At 37.0% G+C, this 16830-nt stretch overlaps 2 protein-coding genes across 2 annotated transcripts in view; one reads left to right on the plus strand and one right to left on the minus strand.

Moving 5' to 3' along the window:
* Positions 1-14445, minus strand: part of LOC139948203 (uncharacterized) — a 71192-nt gene extending 56747 nt beyond the window's left edge. The window contains exons 1-2 of the mRNA XM_071946275.1: positions 14167-14445; positions 5588-5663 (exon numbers count right to left, since the gene is read on the minus strand). Of these exons, the coding sequence (XP_071802376.1) occupies positions 5588-5663; positions 14167-14263 (173 nt within the window). The 5' untranslated portion in view covers positions 14264-14445. The remainder of the gene's footprint in view (positions 1-5587; positions 5664-14166) is intronic.
* LOC139948204 (sarcosine dehydrogenase, mitochondrial-like) overlaps positions 1-16830 on the plus strand; it is a 170807-nt gene that overhangs the window by 80420 nt on the left and 73557 nt on the right. The gene's annotated exons all lie outside the window — the stretch shown is intronic.

Raw genomic sequence — 16830 nt, forward strand, 5'->3', positions numbered from 1 at the left:
TGAGCTCAAATTTTCACAGTTTTTTTGTATGCATATGTTGAGATACACCAAGTGAGAAAACTGGTCTTCGACAATTACAAGTAAGAACTAACCGACATTTTTATCGCCTCGAAAAATAGACCAAAGGTTGGTTGTATGTTATGTGAAAGTAGACAACAAAATGTATTGTCTTTAAAACGATCCATTTCAAGTCTTGGGTTTGGATGGGTGAGATGTAAAACAACATTCTTGTTAATCTCATAACAAGAGCATTGTTGAATCTGAGAAGAGTCCAGTAAGCAGAATCTCATGGACATTTATCAGTTGAAATAAAAAATATTTAGCGTTTGGGGAAAACCCGAGTCTAAACAAAAAGATAGTCACAAACACGGAGAGGCAAAATTGGATCAACTATTTCAACCCTAGCAAGCGTAAAAACCTGTTCTTAAATGATTCCTTATCCCTGAAGATGCAAATTTAACATCTATTAAATCAGTGCAATACCAGCTGCTAAAACATAGGATTCGAGAACTGCCTCTAGATGTAGCTACCGGGCAATCTCGGTAGTCTAGTTGGTAAGACACTGGTCTAGAATTGCAACAGTAGTAGGTTCGAATCCCACCCGAGTAATATGCCTGTGATTTTTTTCCACAGAACTCCGGAAAGTACTGACTAGGCCCTATACAGTGCTAACACACATCGGTGTATACATGTATGGGTAAAAAAACAAAATGAGACTGGTATGACATGTCGATAAAATTACATTTTTTCACACCAAAGTTGTATGCTGTGGTGTACATTTTTGGCGGTTAACCTCAACCAACAAGTTTGGAAAATAAACAATGTGGAAGTCTACAACAGCATCCATTCATACAATAATGTAGCTCTAAAGCATATTGGCAATGGAATGTGTACTTTTCATATGAATGTGGAAGAGAAATTTGTCAGTCATGCACGAGTGAAACCACAACAAGTACTCACAATTGAACCACTAAAGTTTTTCACTTTAAAATTTTTCTTTTCTATAGGATTTTCTTTCTGATGATGTCAACTCAAGCTACCATTCCCTTTTGTCCAACACATTGAATGAAACACTCGACCAAATGAAATTTAATAGCAGGCTTTGAACTTTGTTTTTGACTGGGTACAGAAATTTTCTTTTGAAAAGGGACACTTTTAAAAGGGAAAATTTTAAAATGAATTGTAATTTTGCAAAGGGCACGACAGATGCTGTACCATGTAGATGCCATGGGTCATTTTGAGGTCTGATACAAAACTTGTTTTTCTCAGCATTAAACCAAATGGAACTCAGCTTTTGAAAAATGTGGTTTATTACTTTATAAAGGTGGGTTTTTATTTAGTTGTGATAGATGTTTGGATTGCATTACAAATGTTCAGAAGCCGGAAATTACAAACTCATTGCAATCACAGACCCACACTCCGAACTCATGCAATACAAGGTTATACTTTCTAAACTTCTCCTTTATAATGTGCCATTATGAAGTTTCTGGGTCACTAGTACCGAAGACTACTGTGCTAGTATCACACTGTGCAAGCGCAGCGCGGGACTTTTTTACTTAAAGGGGCTTCACTGGTGTCATTTAATATCCTGAAAAGTCTGGAACATAAAAACAGATTTTGAAACTTTGTCCTTAACAGCCATTTTACTTTTTACAAAATTCCTTTAAAAGTGCTTTCTTGACAACTGTTTACCACACTTTATGTCTGAAAAGTGCAACTGGTTTGTTAAATTTGTTTATCTTGGTGTTAGTTTGTTAAGGACTTGTGGTTGAACAAACAAAATTGACTAGATTGGGATTTGAACCTGTCTAAAATAAATAAAACTAATTTCCCTTTTGGAGTTTATCGCTCAGTTAGTGTTACATTAATTTTTTTGTTTTAAAACGGGTTCACGCAAAATGTTTTATCGGTTTTTCTCTATTTTCTCAGGACCCAAATGGCCGATCGATCTCAAACTTCTACAGGTTTGTCAGTTCATGTATAATGGTGGATTACATAAAGTGCTTACACTGCCAGCAACTGTTTTGTTAGCAAAACCCAATTCTGTAATGTGCCTTTAACTTGGAAATGACTTGATTGAGTTCAGTAACCAGAGACTGACCATGAATGACCAAGTGATAGTGGCCTTAATTTGAGGGTCAGATAGCTCGAAGAATGTCCAGGAAAAGCTGCCACACTGGCTTCACTATAGCTGACCTCCCCCCAACCAAATAGACTTGCTGCGTCAGCATTGAGTGGGGATACTGCCTCATTTAACCAGTCTGTGTCAACATAATGTCCACATTATGCACTTTATTAAACTGGAATACAAAAACAAGGATATCCGAACTAACACAAAAGACACTGTTATTGTAAAAACACATAATTTAAGCACCAGGATGTTTGTGGACGGAGATGAAAGAAAGCCCTTGCCAATGATTGTAGTGATTACAATAAAAAAAAGAAAAACACAAGGCACGCAATAAAAGGTCATGATCAAAACATGTGTATTTTGGGAAAACAGTTCAGGTTTATAAAATTCACATTACTCAGGGCTCAGAATTGTTCACCGGACCGCAGGCCGAGGCCAGTGTTTTTAGCTTCGGGCCAGTAAACTTATGACGAGACGAGAAGTTCCTGCATACTTGTGTTTTTTTTTTTGTTTTTTTTTTTTAGATCTGTTGAATATTGAAAACTTCTTAGTCTTCTCTTTTAGTGAGTGCCTAATCAAGTATTTTGTTCTTCTTCTCTTTTTTTATTGTGGTCTGTACACAAAGTTCTGGTCCAGTAAAAGTTTTGAGCTACAAGCCCCGCAAGATTGCGGTCCCCTGCAACCCCACCACCCCCCCCCCCCTTCACCGAAAAACAAAATAACAACAAAATGAAACTCCGGTGAATAACTCTATAAAGCTATGATTATGAACGATCAACCAACTGGAGAACGATACTAAAACTTATTAATTTCCTACTCCGTTTAAGTCTGATCTTCCCATTTTATGAAAATTCATTGATAACAAATTTGTATTCAACGATGCCTAATACGTGTAAAGTTTGATATTTTTATCCGGAATTGTGGTCGGTTGTGACACACCTCTTCACGTTTCAGCTTTAAATAAATAATTACCTTGGTCCTTGTACACTTTAAGGTCAGGATAATTTCTCTTGTCAAGCACTTTAAAAAAAAACTCACGACCCTATTTGCACAAAATCAAAGCAGCTTAATTTTTTCCATTCAGCGCAGTTGAGACTTTAATTCTCATTCACAAAGAAGGTCAACAAAGCTGGCCAATGAAAACCAGCCTTTTATGCCCAGCAGCCAATAGGATCCCCCGTTACAAAAAAAAAGATAATCCAGTAATAACAAAGTACAGTCAAGCCAGTTGCTAGGAGAATTCGCAATGAACTCTTGTGAACGTGGACACTTTTTTTCTAAGAGGTTATTTAATTGGCCTTAGGGGTTTGAAAGGGTGGTAAGTAGGTCATTGTTAGGCCAATCAAAAGCATTGTTAAATTTCCACTCCAGTACAAGGGCAGTGCATAGGAGTTGATCCCAGCATGTGGGTGTTAAAAAGGACTCTCTTTTATAACAGCTTCTAAAATTAATCGTTAATATATTTCAGGATAGGGTGTGGATGTAATGACGCCAAGTTGGTTGGCGTCACACATCTGAAGAAAAACAAAACTTGTGCAAGGCTACAGAGTAAAACCTGATAATATTAAATTGCAAGTACACATCTGAACTGAGGTCATAAACATTATCCAATTTGTAAACAAAACAAACCACCTATTGCGGGAGGTGTTAATAGATGGTCGGCTTTGGGAACTTATTACTTATTAAAATCTATTTTGGCTCTTCAAAGTAGAGTGTTCAAACAGGGCACAAACAGAGCACGAATAATTTGTTACATGTTTTGACTACTACCACAGTGACATGTGCACAGCCTCAACCATTGGTACCCTTTTTGTTACAAAGACACCAAATGAACAACGTATAAGTATTGAGTAACTCTTTGCAGATCTTGTATTCGACCAGCTCAAGCGCCTTTTCTCCATCATTGACACGGCAATATTGTTAATTGATATTAATGATGCTATGTCAGATTTTTGGCCCCAAACATTAAAAAATAGATTTTTTTGAGTGAATGGTATTTCAAAGAGTATCACCCGCTCTAACAATTTTCTTTTTTAACTTTTACTTTTAATATAATGGTCAGGAACCATGACAACAATTTATTTAAAATGTTTCTTATAAAACACATAAGAATTGGTCACGTGATATATTGTCGGGATCCCGCCAAAAACTAATTTTGAGCAGTTTATTTCACTGCTAATAATAATTGGCCGACTTTTATCGAGCAACGGCTCAAATGAAAGCTTGTAACGTTCTCGACCCCCATCAAAATACCTATTGAATTTCAAATCAAAATTGTTTGGTCAAATCGACCAAAAATCTGACATAGAATCTTTAAATAACATTGAGATAACTGCAACATCAGTGGCTTTAAAACTGTTGTTCATGAAATGCAAAGATAAAATGATTGCGGCTGTGCACACATGTACATAAAATCAAGGGAAGGTCAAAATTGTTGACCACTCGTAAGTCACTTTACTGATGTACTCGTTTGTCAAGGAGATATATCATGAAATTTGATTGGTTAAAGCTTGGGTTCTCTTATAGTCTGGGGGTCAATTGATATCAGATGACACATAATACTCGCTTTATGTAACTCCAAGGCGAACTATGGTATTGCTAAAGAAAACTGCCAATTAAATTTAACAAGCAGATGTGATTCGGGACAAATAATTAAATCAAGATACTCCACTGGAACAATTTAACAAACGAAAGATCAAAAACAACTAATAAGACTTTTGTATATATGTAAAATGTGCTCCTAATTCTTTATGGTTGACATTTCCTGCTGGTCATTACAGGATATCGCTGATACAATGTGTCAGTAATCTATATGAAGGGATGAATTTACTTTTGTCAATTCCAAATAAACAAGTGGTTATTTGATCGTTCGCCTTCCTTTTTGTTAAAATTAATTGCGTGGGATAATCACGGAAATGATGGCAAGAAAAAAGTTACATCAGCGTCTGTACGTAGTACGATAAACATGTTTTGGCACTATCCCAATAATGTTGAATGAATTTGCTGAATTTATTAGTTGCAGGAAATAAAGAAAACAAAATCTACATTAAATCAAATTCACAACAGATCATTAAGATAATACTGCCCAGATTACAAAAAATAAAAAATAAAAAAATACACCGATTACAAAATAGTCCAAGGGACTTGTTTCAATGGGAGACTTTGGAACGCTAGGTGGCAGCAGACTTCTCAGGGAAGTTTCCATTGTTTACGTAACTCTGAGCCTGCGCACATTACCAAGAACAAAACGTTTACCTGGAGAGACTATCACCACCTAGTGTCCCCAAAAGTCTTCCATTAATTAAGCGTCCTTTGGCCAACTTTTCACAAATTTGGTTCAGAATGCCCCAGCACCCCCCCCCCCCGACTTTTGAAAATATCATCGGAAGAACCATTTGGCTGTTCACAAAAAACTAACCAATTAAATGGAAAAAAAAAATGGAAAAAAATACTTACTGGCAATGGGGCACACTTCCAGGAGTGGTAGCACAGTAACCATTATTTAAGCATGGCGTTACCTCACAGGAGGTACCTAAAAAAAGACAGAAACAAAATAAGATCTGTTAACATACATGTGCAAGTAGTTTTTTTAGTACATATTTTGAACTGACAAAACAAACAATAGCATTCTCATTCAAGAGCAAACCTCAATGGGACACTTTTGAGACGCTGGCGGCAGCACACATTACGTTCCTTTTTGCGGCTCTGAACGTGCGCGCACATGCTCAGTATTGCGCGCATATATGTCTAAGCATGCGCATGGGACACGTTGCAACGGATCGGCAAGTTGGTCTATGAAAAGCGATTGTAACCGTTTATTATGAAGTGCATAATGGTTAGAAAGGTGTTTTAAAAGTAGAATATAATGATCCACACAAATATGCCTCGAAATTGCATGTTTTTCCTTTTACTTTGTGAACTAACACGGTCGGCCATTTTCTGGAGTCAAAAATTTGACTTAAATCACTTTTCAAAATAAGTACACATGCTTCACTCTGTAGAGCTAAAAGACATCAATGGGGAGTGGTTAGGGAGGAAGTTTAATATTTGAATACAAAGTTCATGTCTATTTTAAATTTTATAAGATCTGATAATAAATGACTGTTGAGTCCAATGGTACAATGTGCTTAACTGAGAGCTGCTTAGAAAATATTGCTTAACAAAACAATCTTGTTGCATTACTTTGTGTGCTTTCTGATGCATAAAAAAATTCTGTTGAATTTACTAAATTTGAGTGAGAAATTATCTCTTTCTCAAAAACTAAGATACTTCTAAGGGAGCCATTTCTCTCAATGTGTTATACTATCAACAGCTCTCCATTGATCGTTACCAAGTAAGTTTTTATGCTAACAATTGTTTTGAGTAATTAGGTGACCAATAGTGTCCAGTGCCTTTAATTAGATGCAATCCCACTCCACTGTGTACCAATCAGGTTACATGGCCTAAGAACATTTTTTAATCTATAGCTGGGATGACATCTTTCGATGACCCTGACTGTCCTTATCAATCAAGTTTATCACAAAGTCTATAGAATCGTTGACACTGGAGTGAGCCACAGAGCGAGCATACCAACGGAATACCAGTTCCGGCGGCTGACAATGCGGGCAAACAAATACAGATTTGACAAAATTTGGCCCGTGCACGGCACACATCCCCAATTGGTAAACAGAACACTTATTTTTCTGGGAGGGTTTAAAGTGTAATTCTTGAATCAATGTTGAAATTATAATATGGATAACAAGATTCAAGCACTGGCCAGGCCTGATACTTTATGAAGACAGCGAAGGCGATTGCCTTTGTGCCCCCTGGTCATCATTGCTTTGGTGCCCCGTGAAATGCACCAGTAGACATTTACAATTTCCTATCCTCATAGGGTGCCCTTTACCAAGAAGAAAATGCCTTGGTGCCCTTGCCCTATCAAAAATCAAGCATGCAGGCCAGCACTGCACATTATGAATTGTAAAAAAAATGTTTATTTTTATAGGGGGTTTGGTGTTAATTCGAGAGATGCACAACCAGGAATTTTGCAAACCAACATTTCACAACTAAAGCAAAATAACTTGGCACCAGACTTAAGGCACTTACAGATCAGTTTTAACCAGATTATGGCCCGACTTAACCAACTTGACAGACTAAATACCCTGCTGTCTGCTATAAAAAGAAGGATGCCTTTCTGTGCTGCAGCCCAAGTGCAACACCAACTGTAAAAACAAGGCTGTTTGTGCTAACTTTACGGTTTCCGCAGTCAATGGATCTTTTACTACATGTACACACGTACATGTTTAGTCGCTCACAGAGTGAGACTGTGAAGAAACAGGTCGTAATGGTGGATTTTTGGGTGTGCTTTATAAAGTTTCTTTTACGTCTGGGATGAAAGAAACCTACACCTACACGTAAGCCTTACCTACATGTTCTGTCAAATTTGTAAGTTTTGCTCTACAAATGAACTTTCCAAACAACCCAACCCGTGGCGTTTTTTACTTGATACAGAACTCCTTTTTAGAGAAAAACAACACCACAATAATCATACCATAAGCCTTCTTTGGACCACCCATTACAAATTTTTTTTTTTCTTGAGGGATTTAGCAAAGTGCCGTTTGGTTGCCCACATTCTCAGGTCTTCTATAAGGCTGGTAGGGTTTTTGAGATTGCCGAAAAATCTGGAGCGAATAATGCCCACGCAGGGAGAATAATCTGCAGCCGGAATACACAGTCTGAGAACCGTATCTAAACAGAATTGTTTCTCAGTTCAAACTCCGGGAGATCAAAACAATGTATCTTTTCCCATTACAGCATGACTTCAAAAAGAAACATTTCTCAAAATGCTTTACTAATCGAAAGGTAGGCTTACCTAACAAACGGTTTTTATTGACATTGATTCCAATAGTGATTACTAACATCTTCCCTTTAAAAACTAATAAACTTCCTTACAAGTTTAATCCAATGCAGGACTAACAATTTTTTTTTTATTAATTTTGGTTTTTACCCATACACCGATGTGTGTTAGCACTGTATACTCAGTTCTTTCCCGAGTCCTGTGAAAAAAATATCACAGGCATGTTACTCGGGTGGGATTCGAACCCACGACCCTTGCAATTCTAGAGCAGTGTCTTACCAACTAGACTACAGAGGTTGCCCGGCAGCTAGAGGCAGTTCGAATCCTATGTTTTGGCAGCGGGTACCGCAACGATATAATAGATGTTAAATTTGCATCGGGGATAAAGAATATTAATTTTGGTTTTTACCCATACACCGATGTGTATTTAATGCTAATAATCAGCATGATGTGAATTAATAAACCAACCATCCTGTGGTCGTGAACATCAAGAATTTGTCTAATTTACTCTCCCGGACTATTTCTTTCCGACCCCCCACCCCCTTCAGAGAAAAGGCTTTTAAAAGGCATGGGTCTCCAGTTTCACATAGTCATAATAAAGAACATTCTTCGGTTGGTTTGGGGTCATCAAGTTTCAATGGTTAGGAACTCCACATTGACCCATCAATTTAAAGTAAACAGGTAGAGTATTCAGTGCTTTAGTGTATGCACAATCTTTGATTACACTTTAATTATATGAAGGAATGTTTTCCAGGAGACCTTTTTTACCCTTAGTGCAAGTATCAGTCATGGATGTATTGTACATGATTAAAACTCCTTTCCCAAAAAGATTGAAACTTGGTACAAACTGCAATGGATGATACATGCACATTTTATACAGTACATTTTCCCAATGGCTAGCATCATTTAGGAGCGCCATGGCCTTGCGGATAAGAACACCGGACTCAAGCTCTGGTGTTTCTGTTTAGCAGAGTGTGGGTTCGAGTCCCAGTCATGACATTTGTATCCTTGCGTCCTTCGGAAGGGACATAAAGCAATTGTCTTGTGCGTTACATAAAGAACCCATGTGCACTTAAAGTTGTCAAAAAGAGAAGGGGTACGCCCTGGTGTTCCTTGTTTGATTGGCAGCATACTGTATTGTAGCAGCACCTGACGATAACTAGTGATTCTCTACATTGTGGTAGTCTGGGTACCAGATTGTTTTCGTAGGCACTCGTTACATGTACATCAGCTTGGTAATTGTAGGCAATGCGATTGATGGTGTACACATGCAATCGTACCTCCGTCACAAAGTATAGTCTTGGTTCACAACACACCTTGGCAGTAAAATAGCTGTGGGTATGTGCAACAGTTTCTCTGTGTGTCTGACCATGGTGTGACGTTGTATTGTCAATGCATTTCAGAATACTGAACACAGAGCGCCACATACCGAGACTAGCCCAAACTTTACGTTGCCAAGCCACCATTATTTCTCTGAATTAATTCAATGCAGTCACTGGACTGTTGCAACACATTCATGCATGAAATTACAGTAGAATCAGAATGGGAAAGAGTTTTAAATTTTTCTCCCATGTCATTTCTGAGCTCTCAGTGACCTTTCCTGGTTTTGGAGAGTGTCATGTCATGCCTGATACTTCACGGAGGCAACAGGGGCGATCGCCTCCATGCCCCTTGGTCATTGCCTTGGTGCCCTGGAAACTTGAAATGCTCCAGTAGAAATTCCTCATACATATAGGTTGCCCTTTACCAAGGAGAAAATGCCTTGGTGCCCAGTTGCCCTTTAAAAAAAAAAATCCTGACCTGCAGATTTTTAAACCGGAAGGATGCTAAACAATTAGTTTTTTTGTACATGGCCTTTTAGCCATACTTAATAAATTGAAAGGAGTTCAATTTTACTTCCACTTTGTAACTTGTATCAGCCTTTTAAAAGTTTTCTTTTGACAAGTTTTGGTGGACAATAGTCTCATAAGAGCAGAGCTCAACCAACGTCATAGGTATACTATGCAATAATATTGAACCAACCATGACCAGAACTGTAAACTACAAAAACATATTGTTAAAATCTTTCCTCATTTTTCAATATCAATGAAGCGGTTAACGTCCTCATCTCTTTCACAAAATATTTTGTTTTGTGACGCAGGACATTCTTTTATGATTGTCCATCAACACGATCAAGGGCAGGGGCTACTGTATGGTTCCCAATTTCCCTACATAAACATCAACCTTGTTTACTTAAAACTGTGGTTAACTCAGAAATTCTGAGGAGGTAGTTAGACATAAAGATCTGGAAATAAAACACAAGCAACCTAAAAAAGTTTCACCTTCGTTCTCAATTGTGAAACGCCCCACACATTTGTTGCAATTAACCATACAGAACTAACCCTACAGAATCTAAGTAGGATTTGAATGTTGGAAATACGATATATACATGTAGTTAGAATTCTCCAGAAGACGATCAGAGCATACTGACTGAAACAACCCATTGAATCCTACGATTCTTTTCAGAATCATCCCAACTCATTTAGAGATTATGATTACATGGTGTTACCGCAAACCTTACTATGTCATACGGAATCTGATGTTTAAAAAAAAGCTTATTTATGAAAACTTGAACTTGTTTTTATTAACACTATTGGCCATTTTCAAAGACCATTCTTCTCACTTGGTGTATCTCAACATATGCATAAAATAACAAACCTGTGACAATTTGAGCTCACTTGGCCATCAAAGTTGCGAGATAATAATGAAAGAAAAAACACTTGTCACATGAAGTTGTGTGCTTTCAGATGCTTGATTTCGAGACCTCAAAATCTAAATCCGAGGTCTCAAAATCAAATTTGCCGGAAAATACTTCTTTCTCGAAAACTATGTTACTTCAGAGGGAGCCGTTTCCCACAAAGTTTTAAACTATCAACAGCTCCCCATTACTCGTTACCAAGTAAGGTTTTATGCTTTAATAATTATTTTGAGTAATTAATTACCAATAGTGTCCACTGCCTCTAATGCAAAATTAAAGAGTAAACTACAGGTTTTAATCTAGAGTCACTGGTAATTCCTGAAATATTTCTTTTTCCGAACTCTGCCAACTCCAATCATTGTGATCCTTCAGTTACACAATTGAATAAACTGCATCAGAAATTTCAAAAATGGCATCAAACCCAATTAATTCATTAGAGTTAAGATATGTTGATTGTAGGATTCTCTGGAATGGCAAGCTGGTATGGCATCTTTTGATATCAAGATTTCCGTGCAAGATAATGAACGGATCCGTGAACCCATCTACTGGAATTTTTATATCACTCTCGCTCTTGTTGGTCTGGTAATCTGACTCACACCAATAGGTCAACTTACAGCAGACTATTTTTAGCTGAATTGTTATTGTAAGTTTTAAATAATAAGTTGAGAAAATTGTTCAGGCCTGTATGCTTCGTTTTTGAAAGGTCAAGGGCACTAAGGCATTTTCTTCTTGCTAAAGGGCACCCTTATGAGAAAATTGTAAGTTTCTACTTGAGCATTTCAAGGGCACCAAGGCAATGAAAAGGGGGCATGGGGGCAATCGCCTTTGTTGCCTCTGTGAAGTATCAGGCCTTGAATTTTGATGAGATGATTGGTTTTTTTTGAGAAGGAGACCTCTGTGTGAATAGAGTGTACACTCAGTGACCTTACCGTAAGCAAAGAAATGGCGCTTACTTGAGAAGGAAATTATGCGCTTAGCGTATTCCACAGGTTAGCATGGAATTTTTGCTTGTGCGTGCAGCGCGTGCATACTCATCGATACTACATGTAGGTAATTCTTCAGATTGCACACCTAGTTGTGCAGAAACTCTGTGCTTGCATAGTAAGCGGAGAATGGTGATTGAAGTGCAGAATATGTTAGTAAGCAAAAGCATCGTAATTGAACCCTGAACATCATGAACTAACAAAAGATATGTTATTATATTTAGATATAACTCGGCATAACTAGCAATTACATAAACTCGTACTTCCTGTAAAACGAAAAGTAACTGTGACTTTTGACTTCTACTTTCATCTAAGTTGTTATTAAAAACTTAATTTAAAAGCTCTTTGCTTTGTTTTCTTTGAAATGATACCAGAATAAATCAGATCCTTGAATCACAGACACATACAAGGAAATACTTTGAATGGTTTTTGTTTATCTTAGGGCATCTCAATGAGGAAAATGCAACTTTCAATTCAGGGGATTTTAAGGGACACCAGAGAATAGAACCCTGGATTTTTTTTTACACAGACTTGAGTGGAACATTTTGTGTACACAGACAAATAACTCCAAAGTGAGTAAGTTCAAAGTAGTCTGTACTTTTAAAGGCAGTGGACACTATTGGTAATTACTCAAAGTAATTATTAGCATAAAACCTTTCTTGGTGACGAGTAATGGGGAGAGGTTGATGGTATAAAACATTGTGAGAAACAGCTCCCTCTAAAGTGCCATAGTATTTGAGAAAGAAGTAATTTTCTACGAATTTGATTTCGAGACCTCAGATTTAGAACTTGAGTGCCCGAAATCAACCATCTAAACGCACACAACTTTGTGTGACAAGGGTTTTTTTCTTTCATTATTATCTCGCAACTTCGATGACTGATTAAGCTCAAATTTCCATAGGTTTGTTATTTTATGCATATGTTGAGATACACCAACTGTGATGGCTAGTCTTTGACAATTACCAATAGTGTCCACTGCCTTTAAAACCATACTGATGCTATTATGCAGCAAGTGCACCAACTGGAAATATCTGTTGCACTTGGCAGTCAACTCAGTTATTCTTTGACTGAATTTTGTTGCAATTTGGCAGTCAAGTGACTTCATATTAGTGTTGCATTTTTTTGTATTTGGCAGTCATTTTAATTGTATTCGGTAGAGTTCATGGTCCCATCACATTTTTAGCCAAGTCACTTTTACTCTACACTACATGTGCATTTTGTTGCATTTATCACTTCAAATCGAAGTTTAAGATCCGGCAGAACGCTACTTTGATGTTGCCCTTATACATGTAGTTTAGCATCTCGACGTAAATTCTCTTCAAATTTCACAATAAGTGACGAGTGCCACCCTTTCCTGCGCAATTTTTAAAATCATACAAGAGAACAAAGTTTGTGCCGTAAAAACAGTTCCTATCGCACAAATTTGTAAAATTGACATTTTCAAAGATGTCGCCCAACAGTAATTTTTTATAATTTTAATATAATAACGTGTGCATGGTAGTTGCGATGATCGTTGCCCTCCATTCTCCCGACATTACGCTTATCACGTTTATGTTCATGTAATAAATTATATTAATTATCTTTTGGAAATTCAGTTAATCCAAACATCTGGGCCCAATTGGTCTGCTTACGCTATGTCCGAATTCTGCACTTACGTCTTTACGATAAATGGAGTACACACGCAATACTACTTTATTTCATAACAAATGATAGGCAGTCGGATACAGAACCAGTTAAAGGCAGTGGACATTGTTGGTAATTTACTCAGAATAGTTGTTAGCAGAAAACCTTATTATTTGATAGCGAGTAATGGGGAGCTGTTGATAAAAACAAATGGCTCCCTCTGAAGTAACATAGTTTTTTAGAAAGATTTTCCACTAATTTGATTTCGAGACCTCAGATTTAGAATTTGAGGTCTTGAAATCAAGCATCTGAAAGCACACAACTTTGTGTGACAAGGGTGTTTTTTCTTTCATTATTATTTCGCAACTTCGACGACGGATTGAGCTCAAATCTTCACCGGTTTTATATTTTATGTGTATGTTGAGATGCACCAAGTGAGAAGACGCTGGTCTTTGACAATTATCAATAATGTCCACTGTCTTTAACATGGATGGTCCTACTGTACTATTTCTACCTCCATTAAAAGTTTACACACTACTTTGTACACGCTAGGTACAAAGTCAACATGAGGTCTATCTACATCATGCACACGAAGTGCAACAAGTGAGAGAAATGGCTGGCAAAACTTTGTTTACGATACTACAGTCTGAACGTCCATAAGAGAGCAGAATTTATCTTAAACACAGTATGTCATGTCTACAAAAGTCAACCCTTTTCCTCTTTAATACCTCCATTGCTCAACCTAAACGAGAACTTGTTGAACCCAACAAACCGTTAAACACGCCACATGTCATTTAGTATACACATGCACGTTACGTTAGCAAACCACACTATACCAATGCACACAACACGTTACCTTGTACAACGGTAGCGCTGTATTCCAATAGCACCACCACTACCAGTACCAAGTTGAAACGGGGTTTCCAAAATTCCGGTCCAAAATAACGTCCCATGTCGACACCCTCTGCCTACGACAAGATCCCTTTATCGTACACCATGGGTGCAGTAATGTCCACAAGTAAATTCCACTGATGGTTCTCGGTAAATTACGGCTGAAAAGTCGATGAAAACAGTGTGGAGTTTTTCAGAGAAGTGACCCAACAGTTGTTATAATTTTTTTTTTTCTTCAGTCAGTGCATAAAGTCTATCGGTCTAGGTTTTTGTGTACAAAAAGTTAAGTCGTGTGTCTCTGGACACAAAGCGCACGACCATGGCATATCCATCCGCGGCAGTGAGTACCTCTCAACTATTGTAATGTATTGTTATGCAAATACTATTTAACACAGGCACGCTTTTGCCGACTGGCTAGCAGGTTCCTTTCTGGGAGTTTAATCTCTAACAGTTTAGGAAATGCAGTGGACAATCACAATAAACTATACCCCAGCCAGATAATGCAGCTAGTAGAAAAGAACGGGGGATTTAAATGGTTTTTCAGGCACCTTCGAGGTATACATACACTGCCAGAAAGTACCTCGACATTTTTAAGAAACCTGGTATGGTTTTTTTTAATGAAGGGATTTTTATAACTTGTTCATTAGTAGAATACATGTACATGGAAAACTTTGGATGTTTATTTTTGTGTTGCTAGCTTTTGAAGTTTTTAAATTTTATTTATTTATTTGTTTATTTGCAGGGAATTGTTGACGGTGCACGTGATGAGCCGGGTCTGATCGAACTCCACCATTTTCGTTCAGGGATGATGTAAAATAGAAGTAATTTAACAATTAAACATGTTATCATTCAATACATTCTGTACTTTTTCATAAGTACATTTTTATATAAATTTCCAATCGGTAACTACTTTTGACTTTTGAACTTTAAAATAAAGTGCATTTTGAAAAAGCAGATGAAAATCATCACTCAATTTTTATTTACTTATAAAGTTGACTGTTGTTTTCTTACAAGACTAAAACGTCCTAAAAAATATGCCAGTGATGTGAGGGTAGGTTGTTATTAATAAGCATTACGCCAGTTTAGGTTCATGAGTGTGTCATTTCCATCCGTCTGCCTGACAACAAATAAAGTTGACACCACCAAGTCACCCTAAACGTGAATCGCACCTGTTCAAACACAAACGACTTGCAATTTCTGGAACAAAAAAAAAAACCACCGTGTTGTAGTCTGATAGATAAAACAAGGAAAGAAGTCGAACTAACTAATTGTGACATACAAAACTGCATTAACATCTCATGAAAAAGTTGTTGCTTCGAAAGCTTATGTTGTTATAATTATGTTAGTATATGAAGTGCTAAACACCACCTTTCTTTTATGAGGTATTTCTACCTCCATGCTTTTATTGACATATCTCAACAGTTAAAAAACCGTTTTTATACTAGTTTTAACCATAGAGCTTACTCTATGTTTTAACCCAAGCACTACGATAACATAAATCAAACTGTCACAACATCGCTATGTGAAGTGACCCCGCATGCATTGGTGTAGTAGTGTGTGCTTTTGACCGACTCCTGCTCAGCTGACAAACATGCATACGCCCTCAACGGCCGTGTGGGTTGGTTTGCAAATACTTTTGCACGTCCTTTCAATCAAATTTGTTTGAAGTTGAGACTATAGCTTATGCCATAATTTTACCAATATCGCTAATAAACTACGAGTAATATGGAGTTTATAACTCAAAATATTGAACATCAACATTGTTTGCTCATCATCTGTGACATAACAAAAGACACATCCATTCTTTCGATCTTTTGAAAGTTATGGACAAATAAATGTATTTGATAATGTTTTTAATCTAAATTACTATGATTTTGTATCTTACCAGTATTGTCGTTTTAATTAATTTATCCAATTTGAATATGGGAAACGTTACCGTCAGATAGGTAGACCTAATCTGCGATGTTTTAAAAAGTGCGACCATCGCTTTCGTTCCAGTTTAGTTTGTTTGTGTATGAAGAATTGGTAAGAAAAACAAAATCATGAAGATCACATAATATTTACATCAAACTTACACTGTCTAATGATGATGATAGTAGAAAACATGTCTGCCTGAAATGCCATATTTATTTGATGAGAAATAACCGATTAACTTTGCGTTTGGAGTTTATCGCTCAGTGAACGTTTTAATCATTTTTTGTTTGCACCAATGTCAGCATGCACAAGTGTTATTGGTTTTTCACTATTATTTTTCTCGTGACCCAGATGGCCGATCAATCTCAAACTTCTATAGGTTTGTCAGTTTATGTATATGGTGGATAACATAAAGTGCTTACACTGTCAGCTACTGTTTTGTGAGCAAAAAGCATTTCTTTAATAATCGTTCGGTAACAAAAAAAAATAATAAAAATAAAAACAGATCAGAGTATAGGGCATAATACCTTCACTTTGATACAAACAGTAATATAAAACGGATGAATAAGGGTTATACAATTAAGGCAAACAATTAAATCAATAATGTACAATATTCTCACATGTATTGAACAAAGCACAATCACGAGGGGTTCCCCCTATTTATTTACTTACTTTGTTCATCTATTTAGATTAATTGGGTTTGTTTGCGTTGAAG

The sequence above is a fragment of the Asterias amurensis genome, chromosome 15, assembly GCF_032118995.1.
Source record: "Asterias amurensis chromosome 15, ASM3211899v1".
NCBI lineage: Eukaryota > Metazoa > Echinodermata > Asteroidea > Forcipulatida > Asteriidae > Asterias > Asterias amurensis.